This window comes from Limulus polyphemus, unplaced genomic scaffold (assembly GCF_000517525.1).
Source record: "Limulus polyphemus unplaced genomic scaffold, Limulus_polyphemus-2.1.2 Scaffold2269, whole genome shotgun sequence".
In the NCBI taxonomy this organism is placed as follows: domain Eukaryota; kingdom Metazoa; phylum Arthropoda; class Merostomata; order Xiphosura; family Limulidae; genus Limulus; species Limulus polyphemus.
The window spans coordinates 67,208-93,841 of NW_013667879.1; the positions used below are offsets into that span (position 1 = coordinate 67,208).

The 26,634-nt window shown below is 35.7% G+C and overlaps 1 protein-coding gene across 1 annotated transcript; it reads left to right on the top strand.

Moving 5' to 3' along the window:
• Window positions 1–1,412: 1,412 nt before the first annotated feature.
• Window positions 1,413–26,377, top strand: LOC106466469. The gene is made up of 4 exons (XM_013926755.2): window positions 1,413–2,738; window positions 12,804–13,062; window positions 14,622–14,744; window positions 25,335–26,377. Exons 1-4 carry the CDS (start codon window positions 2,082–2,084, stop codon window positions 25,706–25,708), a joined length of 1,413 nt encoding a protein of 470 aa, XP_013782209.1. The 5' UTR covers window positions 1,413–2,081; the 3' UTR covers window positions 25,709–26,377.
• Window positions 26,378–26,634: the final 257 nt, after the last annotated feature.

Below are 26,634 nucleotides of genomic sequence, written 5' to 3' on the forward strand. Positions count from 1 at the left end.
AAAAATAACCCCAACAATCAACTACTAAAAACTGTACTGAAAAATAGCCCAACAGTCAGCTGTTAGAAATTATATTGACATCTCTTGAACTACGTAGAGTGCAAAGTTTGGTAAGTACAGGACATCACGAAAAACTTTGAAAATATAGCAGAATACAAAAAGGCTTGCCACTTTTATAACTTTTACACTCTATCGCACCAGGATTCACGAACTTATGCTCATAGCTGGGCCTACCCACATTGTAAACAGGCTCTGTTCCCTGTGCTAGGAATGTTAGGTTTGTCAGTAATAGGTTTGTCATGAGGCAAATTGAAAGAGAAGGAATCTGTCGGTGGGAAGGGAGACAATACTACTAGGACTGTCTGCCGCTGTCCCTAACTTTGAACTACTGACCACAGTGAAGGCAGCCAGTCAGCAGGACATTACCACTCACGCGAAAGAATTGACTGTCACTCTTATAACGCAACGAAAGTTTAAATATTTTGTGTTATGGCTCTATCAGAGGGCCGACTAGCAGCATGAGTAAATAAACATTTCCCTCGCCATTAAAGGGTACGATAACCACTAAATCCTTGTCAGCGGGGAAGTATCTACAATAATTACATTTATTTGCATTAACCACAAGTTTCTCACTTGTAGCTACTGACGTAGGAGGTTTCGAAGGTATTTTGGCTAAAACTTAAGAAGTTCAAATAAGAAGAGATATATATTAGACTTGGAATTCAAATTATTCTTATTTGAAAACAATACGATCCCATTTTTACTGGAAACGTTTCTAGGCCAGTGTTTCTCAGCCGGATTTACTAGACGACCCCCGCATCGGGGTTTTGGTCGTCGCGACCCTCCATTGTCTCTACAAGGATGAAAAAAAAAAGTCAATTGTATTTATTTATATAACATGTTGACTCAACACAGACAGCTCGCAACCCCATAGGGGGTCGAGACCCACCGCTTGAGAAACTCTGGTCCAGATATTTGTTTGTTTGCTCTCTTAGATCTTTATTTGTTTACACAATAATACAAGAATATTAAAGAAAACATAATGATCAAGCACGTTTTTGTTTAGCATTTATGACTGGTCTGTTAAACAAAATGTCTTTTGGGCTATTAGAAAACAGCGCCGCTTCATTTTAGTTTTGGTTTTGTTTCTTACATAGGGATGTAGCTAAGTTAGTCTAATTTCACCACCAGGTGAAATTCAAGTAATTCTGTACTGCTTTTAATAAGCAGGATATCCAATTTTATATAATACTGCATAGGATATTTGGCGTTGTAAATCGTTGATAGTGGACTGTCGGTGGAGACGACAAGCTCTTCAGTGGACAAGATCTAATATATACTCTACTATCTTACCAAGTAAAATCTGCAATCGAAGTAATTACGAAAACTGTAGTTAGAGGGCGCTATGGTTAATGTTAGTACATGACTCTTATGCAATGTTCGTTTAACATTGCTTTAACGTGCTACATATATTTAAATATACGTAACAACTGAAGATGGGTTCAGATTGTAAGCGTAAACTTACGAACTGGGTAGGAAGACTACAGTCTTGCTGTGTACCCAATAAGGTATAGGTAGAGAAACAACTGTCTTGCATCTTATACGAGACTTACGAAAGAGCGGTGTTTGTTTGTTTGCGCGCAGTTTAGAACGCGCGGGTCACTTCGTTGCCAAGCTCTCCAAGGCAGCAAAGAAGACTCGTTGTAGTTGTCGAGGGGAAAGATGATGACGTCTAGCGTGACCTAGGAGAATATCCTCAAATCACGCTGGGATTAGGAGGGATTCTTATGTGTGGTCAAAGTAAAGACAAGTTGTCTGTGTAACAATCTTACAAAGATAATCAGGCAACATCTAAAGACTATGAAAAATATTAATTATTTAAATTTCAGTTTATATTATTAGAGATGATCCAGCGTTGATAGACTCACGTGTGACGATGAATACGGAAAAGATACAAGAAGAACTTTAGATGTTCATAATGCTGAATATATCACAGATTCATGGTTACATTCGACAAGCGGTGAAACTTTACATAATAATGCGCTGGTCCCTTCTTTAGCAGGTCCAGAGCCTAACAACGGATGGCTTCTTCTAACAAACATTTAAGTACTCATGTTTATTTTCATATGGACAGGTCTTCACGGCCAAAATACGGAAGCGGTTTTAATATTTCTGGTCCACTTTTTGAGGCTCAACGAGGAGGTAGCAACAACGAAAAACCAAGGAATAAGGAGAACACTCCGCTTCTCTCTTTTAGGCCTAGCCAACTTCAAGACAGCCGCACTTCCGATACTGTCAGAGATCACCCAGCCAGACTACGGTTCATCGAGCCGTCAGCCGTCGGAGAGATGGGAAGAGAACATTCTCGCCCAGACTATGACGACTTCGATGCGTTCTGCCAAACACCAACCATGTTGTCTCCAGAAGTGTTCTTCAAGGAGAAGAACAAACGAAAGCTTTGGCATTGTGGTTCTTCGAAAGACAAATACGAGATGCAATATGAAGACTGTCTACAACCGTTCAGTCATCGGTCCCTACGACTTCAGGAAACCGCCTTGGAAGACCGAAAACGGACTCAAAATCAAACTCGAAGACCGAAGGATGAGTCGAAAGGACTAAAACGGTTACCGTCAGCTACTGGATCAAGCGAATCGGCTGAAACGTCCAAGCATCAAGATGTGCAAGACTGCATCATAATTCCTGCACACTTAATGGGCCGTTTCATGCCATTTTATCAGGTAAAAGTTTAATTTCAATTTTTATAAAAACTAGTTGGCTGCTTCTAACTGTAATTTAATTTTCATAGTAATAAAAGTGTTAGCGGAAGGAGTAAACTGTTCATTTTAACAAAATAGTTCAATAGTCGGCTTTAGATCTAAGTTTATAAGTTTAAAATTCTCGATTACCACATGTTGGAACTTGATTTTAACTGTGTGGTCTCAACATGTCAGGGACTTGGTTTTAAATGTGTGATGACTGCATGTCTGGGACTTGGTTTTAACTGTGTGGTTTCAACATGTCAGGGACTTGGTTTTAACTGTGTGATGACTGCATGTCAGGGACTTGGTTTTAACTGTGTGATGACTGCATGTCTGGGACTTGATTTTGACTGTGTGATGACTGCATGTCTGGGACTTGGTTTTAACTGTGTGGTTTCAACATGTCAGGGACTTGGTTTTCACTGTGTGATGACTGCATGTCTGGGACTTGGTTTTAACTGTGTGGTTTCAACATGTCAGGGACTTGGTTTTAACTGTGTGGTCTCAACATGTCAGGGACTTGGTTTTAACGTGTGATGACTGCATGTCAGGGACTTGGTTTTAACTGTGTGATGACTGCATGTCAGGGACTTGGTTTTAACTGTGTGGTCTCAACATGCCAGGGACTTGGTTTTAACTGTGTGGTCTCAACATGTCAGGGACTTGGTTTTAACTGTGTGATGACTGCACGTATGGGACCTGACTTTCACTGTGTGATGACTGCATGTCTGGGACTTGACTTTCACTGTATGATGACTGCACGTATGAGATTTGACTTTTACTGTGTGATGACTGCATGTCTGGGACTTGACTTTCATTGTGTGATGACTGCATGTCTGGGACTTGACATTCACTGTGTGATGACTGCACGTATGCGACTTGACTTTAACTATGTGGTCACACAACGTATGGGACTTTACTTTCTCTATGAAGTATTAGCACTCTGGGACTTTAATTTTCAGCTCATTTTTATACTCTTTCTTTTCAATCCAAAAGTTACTGTGTTAACATTTGCCGAGTTTCGAGAACTTTCCATTGAAAATGCCCCCCAGTAGTACAGCGGTATGTCTGCGGAGTTACAACGCTAGAATCCGGGTTTCGATACCCGTGGTGGGCAGATCACAGATAGCCTATCATGTAGCTTTGTGCTTAATTACAAAACAAACCATTGAAAATGTTTAGGTTTCAAAGTACACAAGTTAGCTGTTTCCGAACACCCAAAGTTGTTTGAATAATTTACTTAGTTATTTTGACAATAACTTTCAGTTATTTGTGTGGTTGACTTTATAATCATTAACAAGCTGAGAATTAGAATATTTAATTGTCTGACGCAAAGTGAAAAAAATTAAAAGTTTGTTTTTGTTACAAAATGAGAGCTTTTCAATATATTTTTTCTAGACAGAAGTTCTTATTATTAGCTTTTTAATATATTTTTTCTACACAGAAGTTATTAGTATTAGCTATTTAATATATATTTTTTCTACACAGAAGTTCTTATTATTAACTATTTAATATATATTTTTTCTACACAGAAGTTCTTATTATTAACTATGTAGGTTGTGGGGGAAGATGTACACATTCAATAAAAAAGAAATATTCTCATGCTATAATTCTAGGTTCAAAAATGACCAATCCAGTTGTTTTAATTAGTCTTTCCCATTCAAAAAGTACTTGGTAATTTCAGTTTAAATGGCTAGGTCAGAAACCTCAAGTTTCAGGTATAGTTTTCCCTAATTTAATTTAAAATTGCTGACCAGAGAGAGAGAGAGAGAACAACACGTCAGTAACACCCGCCGCCTATGTATTACTCTTAACTGAATAAGAGAATTGACTGTCACAGTTATAAGTTCCACTTATGAAATGTGAAGTGTGTTAAACGGAATATCGCGGCTCGAACATTAAATCTTATGGTTTCCAACCCGACATATCACGCTAACCACTAATCGCGCTCAGTTTCTTAGCTGTACAGCATGTAGAATGGATGCTAAGTTCGTGCCTTTACTAGTCACATAAACTACTTTTGCCAAGTCCATGTTCTTACTACTCACACAAACTATTGTTTTATAGTTCATGTTCTAACTACTCACATAAACTATTGTTTTATAGTTCATGTTCTAACTACTCACACTAACTATTGTTTTATAGTTTATGTTCTAATTACTCACACAAACTATTGCTTTATAGTTCATGTTCTAACTACTTACACAAACTATTGTTTTAGAGTTCATGTTCTAACTACTCACACAAACTATTGTTTTAGAGTTCATGTCCTAACTACTCGCATAAAGTAATGTTCCTAAACCCATGTCCTTACTACTCACATAAACTATTGTTCGTAAATTCGTTTCCTTACTAGTTACATAAACTTTTGTTCCTAAATTTGTTCGTATACTACTCGCACAACCTGTTGTTCCCTAATTCATGTTATTACTACTCATATAAACTATTTTTCTTAAAGTCGTGTCCTTACTAATCATTTAAACCATTGTTCTTAAATTTGTGTCCTTACTACTCACATAAAATATTGTCCTTAAGTCCTGTCCTTACCACTCATATAAACTACCGTTACTACTAACATAAAATATTGTCCTTAAGTCCTGTCCTTACCACTCATATAAACTACTGTTACTAAATTAATGTCCTTACTACTCATATAAACCATTGTTCTTAAATTTGTGTCCTTACTACTCACATAAAATATTGTCCTTAAGTCCTGTCCTTACCACTCATATAAACTACTGTTACTAAATTAAAGTCCTTACTACTCACATAAACCATTGTTCTTAAATTTGTGCCCTTACTACTCGCACAACCTGTTTTCCCTATTGTTCCTAAATTCGTGCACTTACTACTCACATATACTACTTTTCCTAAGTTCATGTCCTTACTACTTACATAAACTATTGTTCCTAACTTCGTGTCTTTACTACTCACACAAATCATTGTTCCTAAATTCATGTCCTTACTATTTACATCAACTATTGTTTCTAAATTCGTTCTCTTACTACTCACATATACTACTTATCCTAAGTTCATGTCCTTACTACTTACATAAACTATTGTTCTTAAATTCGCGCAGTACTATTCACATAAATCATTGTTCCTAAATTCGTACCCTTTTTACCACTCCACAAACTATTGTTCCTAAACTCGTGCTTTTACTACATAATCTATTTTTCCTAAATTCTTGTCTTTACTAGTCACATAAATTATTATTGCTAAGTTCATGTTCTTACTACTCATATAAAATATTTTTAAGTTTATGTCCTTACTACTTACATAAACTATTATTCCTACGTTCGTGTCCTTACTACTTACATAAACTATTGTTCCTAACTTCGTGTCTTTACTACTCACACAAACTGTTGTTTCTAAATTCATGTCCTTACTACTCACATAAAATATTGTTCCTAAAATCATGTCCTTACTACTCACATAAAATATTGTTCCTAAAATCATGTCCTTATTACTCAGATAAACTACTGTTAGTAAGTTCATGTGCTTACTACTCACATAAACTACTGCTCCTAAATTCATGTGATTAGTACTCACACAAACTATTGTTTCTATATTCGTGTCCGTACCACTCATATAAACTATTGTATCTAAATTTCTGTCCTCACTACTCACGTAAACTACTGTTACTAAATAAACGTCCTTACTACTCACATAAATTATTGTTATTCAGGTCGTTTCCTTACAAGTTATATAAACTGTTGCTCTTAAATCCGTTTCCTTACCATATTCACAGTTACTTATCCTTAAACTAATGTCCTTGTATCAACTCTTGTATCTCAGTTCATGCTCTTACTATTAGCAAACTCGATGTTAATAGCTTATATTCTATTCTTTCTTCAATATTAGTTCCATTAACAGTATTGGGTAATTTATTATATATATAATACATTTAGTTTGTTTGTTTGAAGTTAAGCACAATGGGCTATCTGTGCTCTGCCCACCACAGGTATCGAAACCCGGTTTCTAGCGTTGTAAGTCCGCAGAAATAGCGCTGTGCCACTGGGGGGGGGGATATATTTGGTATATTATTATTTGTTTAATATTTTGTATTACAAGGATTATTTTGCTTTGTTAGCTAAATATCCTGAGATATTACTGGGATTACGGCCGAAAATATCGTTAACAGCGAGATTGCCCAACTGATGAATCAATACATTCTAATGTATTTTGTTTTATACGTACCTCTGTTAATTTACGTCAAATCTGCATGCTGTATTAATCATGATGACTTGCTATACAATTGCTGAAGTTAATTGTTATGCTTTATTTTATATATAAATCCAGGGGTGATCTAGGCACAAAGCTGATTTCTGTATGTTAAAATAACGAAATAAATGTAGACAAAAAAGCAGATGATAAATAGCGAATATTCATTTATAAAAAATAGCTACATTCATAACTGGATTAATTCCTAGTTCCAATCTACGAGTAGCTCAGTTTGATCACAAGGTAATCATGGATAGTTTCTACTTGCACAAAATGCATGTTCTTATTGTATACTTTTATCCTTCAATTCTGGTCCTGTCTCCTAATCTAATTAAAACCTTTTGGGTTTAGTCGCCAATACGTTAATACTGGTGTATTGTATACAAATATTAAGAAAGTAAGAACAGTAAATATACCTTCATTTTATTAGAAGTATGGTTAAAAGTTCTTGTGGCAGGACACACTAAGTAAAATTCCCTTTAATTATTTATAGTGGATACAAACTGCATGAAATTTATTGTATTTATCAGCAATTAATAGCATAGCTTATTTACAAACTTTAGTTGACTGACACCAACAAAGTAGCTAACAACGTATTAGCTATTCCTTCCTATAATTACTTCTACCTTCATCGTGAATATAAACTTTTTATTCGGTATATTAGAATTCACAAAACGTCATGCTATAACGGTAATATACAATTCAGCTTTTCTTTGTAAAATAATGCTCTACAGCACAACTTAACTGCAAATAAACCGATCAAAGTCATACTTTGCGTCTTTGTCTTATATGGGTTTGTCCGCATTTTTCATTACTTACGAAAACACGATGTTAGCACGAACAGTATAGTACCACAATTTCATTGGTGAAATACTAGGGGTTTATTAGATTATACACAGCGTTTTAAAGTTAGTTAAAATTACTTAAAATAAATTTAAAAAAAAAGAATCCCAGGAGTAAATTCCCTTTAAACTTCATTCGCCTTTGTTAGTTTGTTAAAATAATGATTTGTGATTAAGCAGTGTTTTCAGACAAGTTTATAAGTCCAGGAAATATTTTAGATTAGGTAACCCAGTTTCGCTGTAGACATATTATTTTTAGACTGGCACAATGGAACTTGTACGGTAGCAGACCACTAGAGGACGTTTGAACCAATTTCAGCTCAATGTTTAATTATTCGGGTTGATTTCCAGCGGGATCCAGAGTACTCTCATCAAGGCGTGTTCAAAATAGGTAATAATTTGCTGAAGCAGTAACAACAGTTCTAACACAAACAAGAAATATAATTTTTGAAGTCATCTCTGTCATTGTGTTCTAAACAGAGCACTTGTACGTTTGTCATGATGACGATAAAAATGTCGAGACACAATCGTGGGACTAACACAGTTGGTTGCTACAAAACAGATCGGCGAATTGAATGAAATTAATAGGAAATAACATTTCAGAAACCTACGCCTCTTCGACTAATTCAAACTGTAATAACTACATTGGAAACATACGATGACACTAACTATTCAAAAAGTGTGCTACAATTTTATCTTCTGAAATTATAGAGAACATTAAAATAATAAGGTTACTTGTATTTATAGAACTCGGCACATTCATATTTATTACTACGTTATAGATGAAAAGCATTAAGTTAACTCCCAAGCAGCTAAAACGAACTTTAATAATAAGTTAGAACTTAGGGAAAATGGGTTTACACCGTAATTATCAGCAATTTTTTTTTAGACATCTCTACTTACTAACAATAAAATAATTATTGAATTCGCCAGTGGGCTGAGAAAAACGTATTCAATACATTGACGTTCAGATCATTATTGAAAGGATTGTTCTAGCCAATCAGAAGACAATGGTTTTCTGCCTTAGTCTTCCTTTCGTAGCAAATTAATCTAAACTTGAAACTTATTTTTATATGTTTTAGGTATTGTTTCTCTTTTGATTTGTACTTACCTGTGTTAGCATACTCAGCGTGGCATATAAAGCATTAAGAAAAGGCAGAAGATGATGATAAAAATATTAAAGCCAAAGGAATTAATATTAACTACTTTCAGAGCAAGCTACCTAATTAGAGCGAAACTGGAAATAAACCGGGTAAGGATTACAGCTAATTAGATATATTTTTCTTATATTTTTTATTTATAAAGATTAGATAGAATGCGTTGTTTCACCAGTTGGATACCCTCGCTGTTAACGATATTTTCGTCCGTAAACCCAACTGTAGTATCAATAAAATATATATCAATAGAAAAATCTGTGAAATAAGGCGTTATATATTATTATACCAAAAAAGGGATAGATCCTTTAATATAGAAATCGATGAAATCAGAAACTGTAACATAAACTTATTAGAATAACAAAGAAAGTTTTATATATATACATACATACCAAATAATGAACTAGGAGTTTTCTATTAATAAATAAAAAAGCGTGCAGACACCGATGAAACCAGACTTTGTAATATACAGATATTAGAATGGAAAACAACCATTTATAGAGAAATAATTGAAATGCGACGTTCTACTGTTAATAATATATGTTAACAAAACAGTAAAGAAATTAGCATTGTATATAGACATTGTATCAACACGTGTATGATTTGTTTGTTTTGAATTTCGCGCAAAGCTACACGAGGACTATCTGCGCTAGCCGCCCCTAATTTAGCAGTGTAAGACTAGAGGGAAGGCAGCTAGTCATCACCACCCACCGCCAACTCTTGGGCTACTCTTTTACCAACGAATAGTGGGATTGACCGTCACATTATAATGCCCCCACGGCTTAAAGGGCGAGCATGTTTGGTGTGACGGGGATTGCGAGTCGAGCGCCCTAACCACCTAGCCATGCCAGGTCCACATGTACGAAAGATGGGAAAAACTGCAGATGAAGTGAAAAACATCAACTAGCTGAAGAAGCTACAATCAAGCGAAGAAAACAAACCCAACCAAAGGAACATATTTTTATTTAAACAAATAAAACTTTGATTGCATTATGAACAATAACTTAGTCCCCCCCCCCCTCATCCATGGATAGTAAATAGGCTATCTTTTTTAAGGAAAAACAGAACATGAAATTTGAAGAATATTTAACAAAACCAAAAGATATGGTAGCACTATTTTTTAAATCTCTTTACAGTTTGTTTAATAAGAATTTCCCATAAATCTAGACAAGTGCTATCTGTGCGAGCTGTCCCATATTTGAGCTGATAGAGGTAATAATTAATGTGAAGATGGGCTCAGCTAATAAAATCGCCCCCCTCCCCCAGCTATATGGAACAAGGAAGGGTCCAAGGGGAGCTGAAGTAATATTATAGTTTATTTGAAAGTTTTTGTAGGAATTATAATAAGAATCTTACGATTATTCGTGAAAACTGGTCTTCACCGGGAAAAGGTTGAAACTGCGGCTAACCATCGAGAAATAGGTGGACCTGAGAGCGATGGGCGTGGTAATCGTTCTACCTTGTCACCTGAAGACTCTGATTGTTGTTAGTACTGATGACAACTTTTTATTCTGTTATATACACTATATACTTAATATATGCTATACTAGGTAGTTGATTTTTTAAGGTTTTCTAAGCGTAATGACTTAGTGGTTTAGCCCGCTTTTCCCACCAGCTCCAGATTTTCACTTCAATCACTGACAAGAAGGGAAGCAGATAGAAATGACCTAGTTGTTTAGCCTGCTTCCCTTATCAGCTTCATATTTCCACTTTAACTACTGACAAGACGGGAAGCAGATAGGAATGACCTAGTGGTTTGTCCTGCTCTTCTCATCAGCTCTAGATTTCCACTTTAACTACTGACAAGACGGGAAGCAGATGGGAATGACCTTCCCATCAATTGAATAATTGGAAATTAGGCCATCACTGTTATAGTACGCTCACGGCTACAGAGTGCGGAGCGCATTTTTGCAGCAACGGGGCATGTACCATTTTTTTTAGAGAGTGACGTTTTACTGCAACAGTTATATGCTCACTTGTTTATTACTACACGCGCAAATTTTTTCTGATATTGAGTTTCCATGATTGTTTTATTACAGCTGTCGTTTTGTCATTAAGTTTATCAGGGCTAGCAGTACAAAAACTGGAGTTGTACTACTGACCAGATTGGTTTCAATTATTATACAAATAACCAGTAGGGTTATTCGATCAACTACGAAATAAATATAAAAAAAAATCTATACATATGTTTTATGACATAACTGACATAAACAAAAGCAAAATACCAAAAGCTAAGAAATTAGAAAACACCATGGCATTCTGAATTGGAAAGACCATCCTTTAACAGCCCACCAGTGTCACAGCAGCAAGTCTGCGGACTTATAACGCTGGAAACCGCGTTTCGATGTCTGTGGTGGGCACAGCACAGATAGCTCATTATGTAGCTTTGTGCTTAATTACAAACAAACAAACCATCCTTTAGACAACTATGTTATTATGGGAACAGATATTTAAAAAAAATACTTTAAATATTTGTATGATTCAAGTAAGTGTAATATACTATTTCTTATTATATGTAGTATAGTGGAACTTTCATCAACGTTTTTAGATTGTCGTGATTCAGGAGAAAAGGTTTTTGTCGCTCGTAAAAACTTAATGATTGTAAAGTTTGGCTGTTGTGTATTCATTAGGCACGCTGTGTTTAAACAAAAAAATAATAAGAGCATGTCAGAAGCATTGTCGTAAAAATGCTTATAGGAGAACATGTACTTTACTACTAAAACCTATATGACGGTTTCAATAAGCCCTAAGTTGCGTAGCATTAAGGAATAAATACCACATATACTTTGTTAGTTTAATTTAATTCTTTTAGTGGGAAATGGAACACTGGTTTCGGAAGGGTCCCAATATTAAACACTTTGTATATTACTTTTGAAGTCTCGAGAATTTTTTGGACTATTTAAAATTTTTCAAGTAAGTTAAATTGGAAAGTTATAGTGGTAATCTAAAAAGCGTTAATCTAAAAACGACCGTAATAACCAATATGCCTTTATAGAACTAAACCCTATCTACATCTTGGCCTGAGTTAGTGTTTGTTATATTATATCAAATTCTTGAAACACGTTATCTCACTGTTTTAAATTGTGGTATGATTTTAAAAGATTAAGACAGACCCCCCCCCACTATATAGGGGCATTCCCTTGAAATATAAGTAAATTTTTGTATTAATGTTCAGTAATGTGTCTTAGTTTCAATTTTCTTAATCTATTCGTATGATACTTGATATTAAAAAATGTTTATTTTGTATTATAATTAGTTGAGACTGTAAATCCTTAGTGTCCTTATTATTTTGCAAATTATTTATAACCCTCAATGGTACAAGCTAGGATATTTCGTTAGCCCAACCTCTCCTTTTATGAAGAATTAGTTTGAATTAGTTGTCTCAGCAAGAGAACTTTGCCACCTATCCTACTGAATTTTATGAGATATATTACATGGTACTTGAAACTTTAACTCGATATCATCTTTTCTGATCAAATCAAAAAAAAGTCGTCAGATGAACAAGGAGGCTTAGAATTTCGTTCACAAACTGCAAGCAGTCGTAGGTAGTTCACGGTTTCTTAAGAATCGACTTATTATAAAAAATCCAACGGGAATGACACCAGTTATTCTGAACCGGTTTAATGATGTGAATTGTTTATTTAGGGTTTTGGAATTTTGAGGGATATATTAAACAAGCTACATATTTCTTAAAGTATCATAAGTACTTATACTTTAAACAATTTTTAATGTTTGGAATTGATATATTATTGTGTTTTGTTTTTCCTTCTTTTAATAAGACAACGCGACTAAACAAAATCAATTTCTTTGCTTCCATCATTTAGGAAGGCCAAGTCAGTAGTATGCCTTCTCAAGCCTTAAGCATGATAGAGCTGAAAGACCCTAAAATCTGCATAATTATTGACTTCGGGGAGAATGCAGCCTTCGCCTCTCACGATCATTTATCACCTACCTCGACAGTAGGCACTCCGTCTCGAGAGTGGATTTCTACCCAGCTTGACATACAGCGGAAGAAATTTGAGTGTGTTCGAGAATCGCAAGCCGCCACCGAGGGAATGCTCTTGATTAATGTAGAACGATGCAGTAGGTTTCCCTAACCATGTTACCTCATTTTCTGCGTGAGAAGGGTTTTAGGAATATCAAAATAATTTACACCAATTTGTTTATATCGTCGTAACATTTACATTAAAATCTTTTCGGGATCTACTTTATTTTGATTTTTCTCCTTCTTTTAGTTGCCACAATCTTGTCACTTGTATTAGTTAAGTTAAACCATTAAAATGTTCTTCCGTGTATTCATGTGGAAATGGGGCAAAGGTTCAATCGTTAGAGAAGAAAAATGGTTTTGTTTTGATAATGGCAATTATCAGATAAACTAGAAGGCCAATCAATAGAGCGCATGCATACCTCCGCCACGTGGCGTTGATCATATTCGGCTCTCAAAATATACGAAAACGTGGCTATATGTCCGTCGTTATCAACGGACACGGATCTTTTTGGAAAACAATGAGGAATAACCTACTACGTCATTTTTGATTGCGTTATAGGGCAAAAATAGTGTGAAAAATTGGTACCCTTGTTAACAGATAGGGATTTTTTTTTTCCATGACACCTTCTGGTAATGCAATCCATGTTAATACACTACACATGGTAAGCCATATGGCCGAACAGCACGTTCTAGTAATGCAGCCTATGTTAATACACTACACAGGGTAAGCCATATGGCCAAGAAACACGTTCTGATAATGCAGTCTATGTGAATACACTAGTCAAGGTAAGTCATATGGCCAAGAAACACGTTCTGGTAATGCAGTCTATGTGAATACACTAGTCAAGGTAAGTCATAAGGCCAAACAATACGTTCTGGTAATGCAGTATATGTGAATACACTACACAAGGTAAGTCATATAGCCAAGAAACACGTTATGGTAATGCAGTCTTTGTGAATACAGTACTGATGGTAAGTTACAAGGCGAAACAACACGTTCTCGTAATGCAGTCTCTGTGAATACACTACACAGGTAAGCCATAAGGCGAAACAACACGTTCTAGTAATGCAGTCTATTTGAATACAAAGTATTTTCTTGATACGTTAAATCTAATACAATTCGGATTTTTAACATATATGCAGTTTTGAAAAAGAAAGAGAAAACGTAGCCTGTCTTCGCGATAATTATCACTAAAATTACCTTTTATATTATGAAAACTTTGACTTTATGACTAAGAGAATGCATTAGAATTTGAAAAAAAGGAGTAGTCAAATAGAAAGAGAGTAATTCAATACTATATACTTATGTTTCGTGCTACGTAGCCTGAACTTTCAGTCTTATCGAGGTGACTATCATACACGAACAGTGCAATACGACAGAGGTATTTCTTTCTTAGTTATCTATGTCTGTTATTCATATAAATACAGTGGAAATTTTATCCTAACCAATGAAATACTTTGCTTAGAAAAAGAAAAAATATCGAAGTAATTTGATATTAAATACCTATATATATTCTTACACACGCACAACTGGGTAGTATTGCGATATTTTCATAACGGCACTTTGATTGGATGGACTATGATAAAACTGTGTTTGACAACTCTAATATTCATGCATTATAAATAAGATAATAAACTTTTATATTTATACCAGGCCAGTTTCCATTCATGACTTACCTGGTGCTGAATACGAACCACAGCGAACCCAATCGACTAATCGAACAGTTAGAGGATAACTTTTCAACAGCACAGTGTCCAGAACAACTACAACATTTAGGTAAGATTAAATTTATATGAAATTATAACTAATACCTTTGTGCAGAGACTGTGAATAATTCAGATGCGAACGTAACACAATAATTCTAAATAAAACGTATATTATAAAATCCTAATTTTTTAGTCTGTTGCATTTAAAGAAACCCATTAAGGGCTCGTATTATTCGTGCCATATACACTAAAGTTAAGTGGAAAATAATTATAGAAAAATTTCCATTTTGTATGTTCCATTCTCCAAAAAATACCCATTGCAACGTAGGACGCTAACGTTGTTTTTTCTTCATTTAAGTAATGAAATACATATAAAGAGTTGAAATTAAATCAAGGGGGAAAGCGTCAAGGGAGAATGGTGTTAATAGACTGAAAATAGTCGTTAGTAAATGAGATGTAGAAAATACCATGAAGTTTTTAATTTTAGTATGTATATTACTCTTAATCACACACGCCCAGAAACAATGTTAATGTTGTATTGCTAGGTATAAATGGCCTTTTTACTGTTTTAACCCTAACTTGCTGAGCCACACATGCTGCATATCCACCAACAAGTGAAGAAAATCCAAGAAGTGAAAAAATAAAATCACGATCCTAAAGAAAGAAATATTCTTCTTCATCTGGGCTTGGCGACAGCAGCGGAGCTTTTATCCAGACATTAGGCTGTAATTTTTCATTATCAATATGCTGTACTAAACTAGTGAATATTAAAAGGGGAGGGGCGTTGTTACGTTGAACTGTAGTTTCTACACAACCAAGTTTCAACTTCACTGTTAACATATCCCTGGACTCTATACAAGTCGTAGCCCAAGTCTGAAGGCGTACTTTACACTGTATTACAAAGACACATGTCAATACATTTTCCTGCAATATGCCAAAATTGCACACACACACAACACTTTTCGAGCAAAACAGACGCATGGTTTAGAAATCCTGACTTCGTTTTGCGGGGTGTTGAATTAAACAGTGTGTTTGTGTGTGTGTGTGTGCGGGAGGTTGATATACACAGTGTGTGTAAGGGGGGTTAATATACACAGTGTGTGTGCTTGATTTTAAATAGTTTCTCCCAATGTTTTGAGACAAATATGGCCACCTTAGATCTTATTGACACGCTTTCTATATATTTTTCTGTTCTATAGAGGATCGGGTCTGTCCAATAATCTCTGTCACCGAATATGCTCGACCTTTCAGCCGTGGGGGCGTTATAATGTGATGAACAATCGCACTATTCTTTGGTAAAAATGTAGCCCAAGAGTTGGCGGTGGGTGTTGTTGATTAGCTGCCTTCCCTCTAGTCTATCACTGCTAAATTAAACAAACAAATTAGCCTATAATGGTTAGAGTACTGGACTTAGATTGGGAACGTCCAAGGTTCAAACCACAATATGCAGCAGAACACGCTACACGCTTTAAACTTTAGGAAGCATTATTATTATGATAACTGTTCCTGCTATTCAGTCAAGAGTAGTCACACAGACGGAAGATAGGTCTGACTAATTGCCCTCCTTCTGAATGAAGGATGGCTCTAATCTGGGCCCTAGTCCACGTGTCACCTTCGACCTGGTCCATTAGCCTATGTGTCACATAAGGTACTGTTCAACTTGAAAGTACTAATATTCCTCTTACATATTTTAAACCTACTTTTTTACTCTTTAATATAAACATATTTTACTCTACATATTATTTTAAAATCAGAACTTAACAACATAAAAACTGTCTTGTTGTACGGAGGTTAATTTCTGGAATGATAGCAGTGAAACTACGATATAAAAACTCTCATTTTGCCTGGCGGTTAATACTTGGAATGATAGCAGAAAAACTACAACATAAATACTGTCTTGTTGTACGGAGGTTAATTTCTGGACTGATAGCAGAGAAACTACAACATAAAAACTGTCTTGTTGTACGGAGGTTAATTTCTGGAATGATAGCAGTGAAACTACGATATAAAAAACTCTCATTTTGCCTGGCGGTTAATACTTGGAATGATAGCAGAAAAACTACAACATAATACTGTCTTGTTGTACGGAGGTTAATTTCTGGACTGATAGCAGAGAAACTACAACATAAAAACTGTCTTGTTGTACGGAGGTTAATTTCTGGAATGATAGCAGAGAAACTACAATATAAAAACTCTCTCTATATTTAATGGTGAGGCAAAGAAAACAAACAAACAAAAACAAAACACTGCTCAAGTTCTATACCCGAGAGCTTCTTATTTATTTTTTGTACTTTTATAATAACGATTTTCCTAACACTCGTACTACTCACTACTAGCATATCTTGTACTTTATCGTGTGGACGACAATCGATATGCTTTATGAATTCATACTGTTCCTTGATTCTATGCGTAACTAGGCCTGGGCTGCTGTCGTGGACTAAATTAAATATGCTTCCAAAACTACACCACAACCATGACACCGGGTGTAAAACTCAGAACAGTTTAAAAGCCTGCTGTCACTGTGCAGTCCTAATGTACGAACACCAACAGTTAAAGATGGCTCTCGCTTCAAGAGGCAGAACTTTTATGAAGGCCCGGCATGGCCAGGTGGTTAAAGCACTCGACTCGCAATCTGAGGGTCGCGGGTTCGAATCCCTGTCACACCAAACATGCTCGCCCTTTCTGCCGTGGGGGCATTATAATATGACGGTCAATCCCACTATTCGTTGGTAATAGAGTAGCCCAAGAGTTGGCGGTGGGTGGTGATGACTAGCTGTCTTCCCTCTAGTCTTACACTGCTAAATTAGGGACGGCTAGCGCAGATAGCCCTCGTGTAGCTTTGCGCGAAATTCAATAACAAACAAACAAGCTTTTATGAAATACAAAAACACATCTACTTTATCCAACAACTGAATTACGTGAGCTATACATGTATATACAACAATCTACTGACTATGGTAAAAACTTAATCTGAAACATATGATACACTTAACTCTATAATAGAGGAGGAAAGTAGCTAAAAACTATATCTTTTGTATAGTATTAGGTCGTCAAGAAATTAATGTCGCGTTTTGGAACACTTTCATTAACAACGAACCGCCTAAACGTCACGTTAGTGTAGCCTATTATAATGTGTAAGTTTATAGTGATGGCACACGACGAGACACACATTCGGCATGTAATGCTGTTTGAATACAAGAAGGGAAACAACGCCTCTGTACCCACAAAGAATATCAAAGAACGTTCGTTAGCGTCAACTATGGTTCAGCAAATTTCGTTCAGGTGATTTAGCCTTAAAAACTGTGATGGCAGGGACCGACATGTTGGAATTGATATTGATACTCTGAAGACATTTGTTGAGTCTAACCCAAGGCAAAACACTCGTGAAATAGCCCTGAAATTGCATGTCTCTCATGAAACAATACATAAACATCTAAGGAATATGGGAAAACGTTTCCAACGTGTGAGCGTTGTTTCGTCTCTTCTGTCCGGTATTTCGCGTGAACCATTTTGGGACAGAATTGTCACCGGTGATGAAAAATGGATTCTCTATGCGAATATTAAACGCCAAAAACAATGGCTCAATTGTAAACATAAACCACTTCCGACCCCAAAACCTGGACTACATCCGCAGAGAGTGATGCTTTGCATTTGGTGGGATAATCAAAGGAGTAATTCATTTCGAACTCCTAAATCCACAGCGAACTGTCAATGCAGAAATCTATAGTCAGCAACTGGAACGTTTAAATCAAGCCCTTTATCAGGAACGTTCACTCGTCAATCGGAAAGGTGTTCTTCTTCTCCACGACAATGCACTTCCACATGTGGCACGTTTGACGCAACACAAGATCAAGGAGTTGGGTTGGGAAGTTCTTCGCCACCCACCATACTCTCTAGATGGAGCACCATCAGATTACCATCTCTTTCGTTCACTGCAACATCATCTTAATAGGAAAACGTATGCAAATGTGGGAGGTGTTAAAGAGGACATCGACATGTTTTTTGCTTCAAAGCCAAGTGATTTCTTTAATCAGGGCATTATCAACCTGACTGTAAGACGGAAAATCATCATCGATAACAATGGAGACTATTTCATTTAATAAATGTTTTGTTTTGATATCTAAGTTGTTCGGGTTATTTCATCTAAAAGAAAGTGACATTAATTTCTTGACCACCTAATATTATAGCACGAGCGAAAGTTGCGTGTTTGTTTGTTGTTAAGCGCAAAGCTAGAAACTGGGCCATCCATGCTTTGCTACCGCGGGTATCGAACCTTGAGTTTCATACTTACAAGCCCTCAGATTTACCGCTGAACCATCGGGAAGAAAATTACGAGTTCATTGGGATTTTAAAGCTTATGCTGAGATTAATGAAGAAATATACGTCAAACGATTACAAAAGTCCAATTACTAATATAATGAATATATTACATAATTTGTAAATGAAATAATTACTTTTAAAGCAGTAAGAAATATAACAAAGTAGTGATTATATTTTAAAATTCTAAATTTTTGTAATTACCTAAATTATCTAGTGATGAGGTAAATAGTATTTTATTTTTCTATCAAACTGAACGATCAGTTTTTTCACATTAAAATCAAAGCATAAGGGAAAAAATATTTTCGCCAGACTCACTTATAAGAAACTGCTTATTTTTAGACACGGGAAGTATTATACATAGTGTTAGGACAAGTAGTGTATATGTTTTGAGATGTGACTAGAGGAGGCTGTGAAAAAAGTGTATATGTTGCAAGATGAGGCTAGTAAGGGTGTAAAAAAAAAGAGATGGGATATGTTGTATATAATGTTATTAGAGGGAGTGTGTATGGTGCAAGATGAGGCTAGAGAGAGTGTAAAGAAGAAGATGGAAAGTGACACCCTCTCTAGCCTCATCTTGCACCATACACACTCCTTCTAATAACATTATATACAAAAAGAAGAAGATGGAAAGTGTTGTATATAATGTTATTAGCTAGCCTCATCTTGCACCATACACACTCCTTCGACATTTGTCAATTTGCCAAGATCGTCGAATTTAAGGTGTCAGTGTGCTGTTTCTTTATAGCCATTCTAACCTTATCTCAAAAGATATACACTCCTTGTAATAACATTATATATATATATATATACCACTTTCTATCTCTTTCTTTACACCCTTTCTTTGCCTAGCCACCTGCATGCTCTAGAACACTCTGGAGTATCCTGTCATAATTTATTTAGAAGTAAATAACGTGAAAATATGGTAATTTTTAACGCACTTTTGCTCCATCGGTATATCCGTATTCGAATGAACATTATGTTTTCAATTTCGGCTTATTACAAGTCGACAAGTTATTTCAGGGCCTTAGAGGATACAAGTTTAACGCTGATTTGTAACGTATCTTGTTTTATCAAACTTGCGAGATTTTATCCATTTCTCCCTTTTAAGCTACTTTAATTCCTCAATTTAATCCATGCATTTTGAATAAGCTGGGGCATATGTTTCACTTCCTTAACGATATTTTAATTGTTTTCAATGACTTTATTCTCAAAACGTTTATAAAAGACAAACAAACAAAATACACACTAGTATTTAACTTTGTTCTGTTATTTCTTCCCAATTCCTTGGTAAAAGAGTTGGCGGTGGGTGGTGATGACTAGCTGCCTTCCCTCTAGTCTTACACTGCTAAATTAGGGACGGCTAGCGCAAACACACAAACAATTTATTCGCAGAATTTTTTTTTTGTCGCTATTGTTAACATTATTATTACCATGTTCACGTGTTTGTCGTTAACACGTATAAACAGATAAACGTACCTGCTTTGATTTATTATTTTTGTACTATGATGAGTGGGTAATATAAATAAACCAAGCCCGAATCACTTTTTCAATATTTTTTAAGACAACTCGTACATTGAAATGGAATATCTAACAATTGATATTACTGTCTTTTTTAATTCAATGAGAACTAAACACTGTAGCGCAGAGCGTGGTCTCAAACATTGCTATATTTCCATATCGTCACTTTAATATGAATTGTGGTGTGTATTCTGGGCGTACTCCAAAGATATCCAAAGCGAAGCATAACGACGTGTTTAGCCAGGCTGAGAGATATTCAGTTACTTAACTCTTAACTTGACTAGGGGCATTTCCACCACCTGACAAAACTCTAATTTGATTTTCTAGAATTAATAACGTTAAACAAGCTTCTATGTTAAATATATATTCAACAAAAATGCAAACTTTCAACTAACATCTCCCACCCAACCTACGCACTGTCAAAACGATAGTGCTAGGCCTATTTTTCAATTCATTTATGCTTTTTCGTCTTTGAAGTCTACGTATTACGAAAATAAATCACTTGCGTTATTTGAGATAACATGATTCACGTTTATGCAAACTTGAGCAATCAGGATTAAAAACGAATAACACAAGTAAATTTACGTGGTGTATATTATGACGATAAAAACATGCGTGGTAAAAACACGTAAAAGAAGATGGAACAAGCGTATGAGGCTTATTACTATAAAAACAATGTACTCTGTGATTCTGGTTTGCGAAGAAACAGACATAAAAACTTATGGCATACTCTCGGATGATTTAACCATTCGTAACACGTGGATGGTTGTCATAGCAACATATCGGATCGGCTTCAGTCTCAATCCATATCTCCCTTCCGCTGGAAACTACAACAGGAAGGAAGAACAATGTATTTCCTGCACCTGATAGCAGTTTTTCCTACATTTCAGTAATGGATAGAAATTTAACATATCACAAATAATCGTCGCCTTCACATAGTCAAGGTTTAGTTCGTTTGTTCAGTCTTCCCTATTAGCGTTACTATGCAACTTTGCCTTGCGTCTGAGTTATTTATTAGAAAGGTAGTACAACACACACACAAAAGACATTTATTAAAGGAAATAATAACTTAATGGTTGCGTATTACGTGGACAAAATACTGATCTAGAATGTCCTGCTGTTTAAACAGCACGTGGTCTGACAAAGAGATGAGATAATAATGAGCGTTTGATGTTGCGCTCTCGTTTGATAATTTCGTTAAGTTAAAAACAAAGCTAGTGTTCTACGCATGCGCTGCACGGATTGTGTACAGTTTGTAACTGTGGCACGTAGAATGTCAGTTACCTCCAGCTCCAGAAATCCGGAAACAAACATACTAGCTGGGTGAATTGAATGAGCTTTAATGACGACTGAAGAATACAAAACATACATAGAAGTGTTGATGTTAATAAATTAGGACTTGATTGAACTGTGCTAGTCGTATTAGTATTGTAAATAATCGAGTAAAAACGAGACATAACGTTTCGATTTCAAAAGCAAATTATGTTGTTCTTGTTTAATGTATATAATCGCCATTGTAGAGCAGACAAAAGCTAGTCTTATTAAAAGATTGAATGCAATAATTGTCGTCTGACTGGCATTTTGGCATCATCAGATAATTCTGATGCATTTAACCTGTTTTAAAAAGGTTTTGGTAGGTGCACGTCCTGATATTAGGAGTCTACAAAGCAAATGTTATTATGTCTTAGTATATGTGTATATCGACAAATTTAGAAAGGAAAAAAAAAACTCAAAATTTAAAATGAGGTCCATACGCGGCCCAATGGTCTGTTTGCAGAATGTAGATCTCAGGTTCCGTGCTTCGCGCCCGGATACTCCCCCCCTCCCCCCCACCACACACACACAAATGAGCGTATGGCATGAGAGTGACAAAAGTAGCCTAAGGGTTGTGTTTACTAGCTGTTTTTCCTCTAATCTATCACTTCCGTATTAGTGTATCTTAAATTTTGCTTGTTCTACACAAATAAATTAAATTTCTACAGAGAGTCACAATGAGAACCATAGGCTTTATTCAGGAAAGTTTGGACACGGCAGAAAGCGTACCATACCTAAACAACCTTTCTCGCACACTAACACTGCTTTGATTTCATTCTTTTCTTTCAGCAGTACGAGATAGGCAATTCTAATTAAATGTGTGTTAACGTGTAGAATATTTCAAGATTCAGTGAACAATGTCTAGTACAGAAGATGCCTGCAGTAGCTTTATGGTAGTTTGTGTCGTTTTAAATATAAAATGCCTCACTAGCAATTTCTAGTGGGAAACACCCTTTAGGTCATTTGGTAGAGAACTTGTGTGGTGCACGGGAAGTCTCAGATTCGATATCGATCTAAGAAAATTACCATAAGAAAAAGTGGTAGCCAACGTGGGGCGTGGATAAGGCCAAAGAATGGGCCTTTTTTTTTGTGAGTGGGAAAAACTATTGTAGTTCGAGTTGTTAGCAAAATGCTTCACTGGGAAATGCTAATGGGTTAACCCTTTAGTTCAGTTAGTAGAGCAATCGCTTTTGTGAAAGTTTTGCCGGGTTCAAATCATAAATGCAGGAATCCCCACAGCTTTATCGAGAATGACTGAGCACACATTGAACATATTCTTTTACAGCTTTTACCATGTTCACACTTTCCTGGATAAAATATACAATTCTCAATATGCAATTGATGATATTTTCTCCCTTTAGATTAAGTAGTTTTCAAAATGTAATAATTTTATTAAGTATGGGGTTTTCATCATAATCACCCTGTTTAAAGTTGATATTATATACACGTGCATACACATACATTCAGTACTAAACGGAATATTTTAACGATTATCATAGATACATACAGAGGGAGGAATAAAGAAGAAAATCGATAATTAGTATGTGTTATAAACAAAGAAGCAGTATTATCAGGATCTTTGCAGATAAATACTATAATTAGAAATTCAACATTATCAAGCCCCTTCTGGACATACTAATCTGTATATTATACGACAGTGTTAAAATTAAATTTGTTGTTTGGTTTAGTTTGTTGCGAATTTCGCGCAAAACTACACGATGGCTATCTGCGTTAGCCGTCCCTACTTTAGCAGTGTAAGACTCACCGCCAACTCTTGGGCTATTCTTTTACCAATGGATAGTGGGATTGACCATCATGTCGTAACGCCCCCACGACTGAAAGGGCGAGCATGTTTGGTGGGACGGGAATTCGAACCCGCGACCAACAGATTGCGAGTCGAGCGCCCTAACATGAATTTACTTTGTGTAGTTTAACATAAACTTTAATGTAATTAGCACCAGTTTGAAATTCCAGTGACCAACAACGTTAACCTATACATCACAGGGACAATGAAAATTTGAGAGACAGAAAAGAGCAAAATAGAAAACAAAGTCTGCAAAAGATATAAAAAAAATTAATATTTCCTTAGTATTATAGGATTTTTAGAGGGCTATCTGCGCTAGCTGTCCGTAATTTAGCTATAATAGACCAGAGGGAAGGTAGCTAGTCAACACCACCCACCGCCAAATCTTGGGCTAACATTTTACCGACGAATAATGGTATTGACTGTAACATTATAACGACCGCATGGCTGAAAGGGCAAGCATGTTCGGAGACTGGGATTCAATACTATAAGAATAGAAAATTAAAAGCCAAGACATTTCAAATTCACCTTATTAATGTAGAACTCAGGTGAACTCTTTTTCTAATACTTTATATTGTCTAGTTTGTTTGCCAATGCGCAACTGAAAGGAACAGAATATGTAGAATTCATACATTTTCAACTTGGAGTTCCTTGATGTTAGTGATAACATTATTAATGTAAATATCTCAAATGTATAAGGATTTTCTCTTGCTATTTGTAGAGTTAGCTATCCACAGGCAAAACTAAACGAAGAGATAAGCTATTAATACCACAATTATAGGAGGTTTTGAGAATTTGTATGTAGAACTTGATCATGTAACATTCAGCTGTCGCTTGGAAAGTATATTACAAGTATATACCTTAAATGTGTAATTATTCGCACGATTTAAGTGATTTTCTTGGTTTACATCTGAACAGATTTTTATATATGATTTTACTGGTTTTGTGGTTTGTAAAATTTAATCATACAATATATGCGCAACTTTAGTACACGGAAGTGCTTCTAGTATTTTGTTACATCATTCAATTAAAGTTTACACGTAACATGCTTCTGCAGTGATTTAAGCATTCATGTAAGTCCAAAAGAGTTAAGAACCACTGATTCTATTGCACATAAAGATGGTCATTGAGTGTACTCATTTTATTATAAGTGTTACTTGTTAAATATGATTGAGTAGAGTTCAAAGTTATAGACGGACGACGAAAAGTCGGCGTTCTACTCTGTTGTTGTTCGTCACAATCTAAAGAAATTTACAGAATAAAGGAGGCTGACACCTGATTTATAACCTTAGTGTCAGTTTCAGCAAGTATGGTTAATGCGGGGTGATTAACCAAACAGGAAAAGCTTTCTTCCATCTGAGGACTCTTCGATCTGCACGGCCATTAACCACACTCGTCTGAACGTGCATGAATTGCGCTGTGAATGGATTCACATTAGACCATATTTGAGTCTCAGCGTGTTTCACGTATTTTGTTCTAATGATTGAAGATCTGAGTTGTGGGAACCCACAGGTGTTCTGTTTCTTCCTTGTAAAAATGTCTGAATGATCAATATTACTTTTACACTTTTCCACTAATTTTGCTCACAGAGTCATGCGGATGTTCTCGTGCACACAATATATTTAAAGACAGATAAGGTATAAAATACACTAAGGATGTGTTATCTTATTTTGCAGTCTATAAAACGTTTTCTTGTACTTTTAGCTGTTTATGAAGAGGTTGCAACAATTGCAAGACTGCCGTTGGACATGTTACCCAAGACACCAACAACGGATAGAACTGGATACATTATCTCAGCTTTTAGGGTACTTCCAGGAGAAGATCGGGAGAAATTGGAGCAGAACTGGCTGACCTGGACAGGGGCAAGACACCTGTACAAGAGCCTACCGAAGAATCTTGGGTTGCGGAGGATCACATTTCACAAGAGGAGGATTCCGGATCGGGGAATCACGTACGTCTTGTTATGTGAGTGTGCAGATTTGATGAGCTACGTTACTGAAGCTTGTGTATACGTAGACCAATTGCGAGCCAGATGTTGTGGTTACATCGCTTTCTTTAGAGTGGTCGAGGTGTTTTGAAGACTTAGGCCTTAAGTGAATTTTGGGTTGCAGCTGTGATTTCCTAAGTGCCATTCTTCTGCTGTGAGCCTCAGATTCATATCCGTATTCCACACGAGTTTGTTACAATATTCTACTTTGTATGTTTCTAGCCAAGGAATAATGGTATCATTGTATCCTAAAACACTAAGGCCATCTATTTTAATTGGAAGTTTTGTACGTATCTACTGTTATGGTATAATTCCAATCCCAAAATCTCCCCCATTCTAAGAAAGCGATGTTTGATACAGACATTTATTTTGTGTTAACGATATAACAATATAAGTTTTGACAGTGTCGTATGAAAAATAACGTTGAGAACATTAATTCATATCAGACATAGTGCATGAATGTTAGTTTTATAACTCGTGAGTTATACGAGTGAAAGTCAGAGTGCATCATTTGGAGATCTCAAACATACTTTACTTTATATCTTTTTTCATTTAACAAATCACCGAAGTTTGTAACATTAATAAAAACAAATCAGCACTTTAAAGGTTTTTTTTCCATTATATTTTTGTTGATGTGTTTTTCATAAAACAAATATTGGATCAAATTATTTAAACTGCCCAACTGGCTCATAACATATTCTTTCAAAATTTAACGATCCTAAAAGCGGTTCAAATTCTTAAAATTATTTTAAACCTAAATTACCGATAAACTATAAAATAAAATGTGAAATAGGTCACGCAGCTTTGACCTGAGGGTAAAAGACATGATGCTTCCTGACACCTTAAAGCAGAACTGTCATCCAATTAAAAAATATTTCTCTGACATGTGATGCTTATTGATGTTTTAAAGAGTAATTAGAAAACATTCCTAAGGACTGATGCCTTCTGACACGTTAAAGAGGAAATTTCAACAAATTAGAAAGCATTTCTCGAGAATGATGCCTTCTGACACCTTAA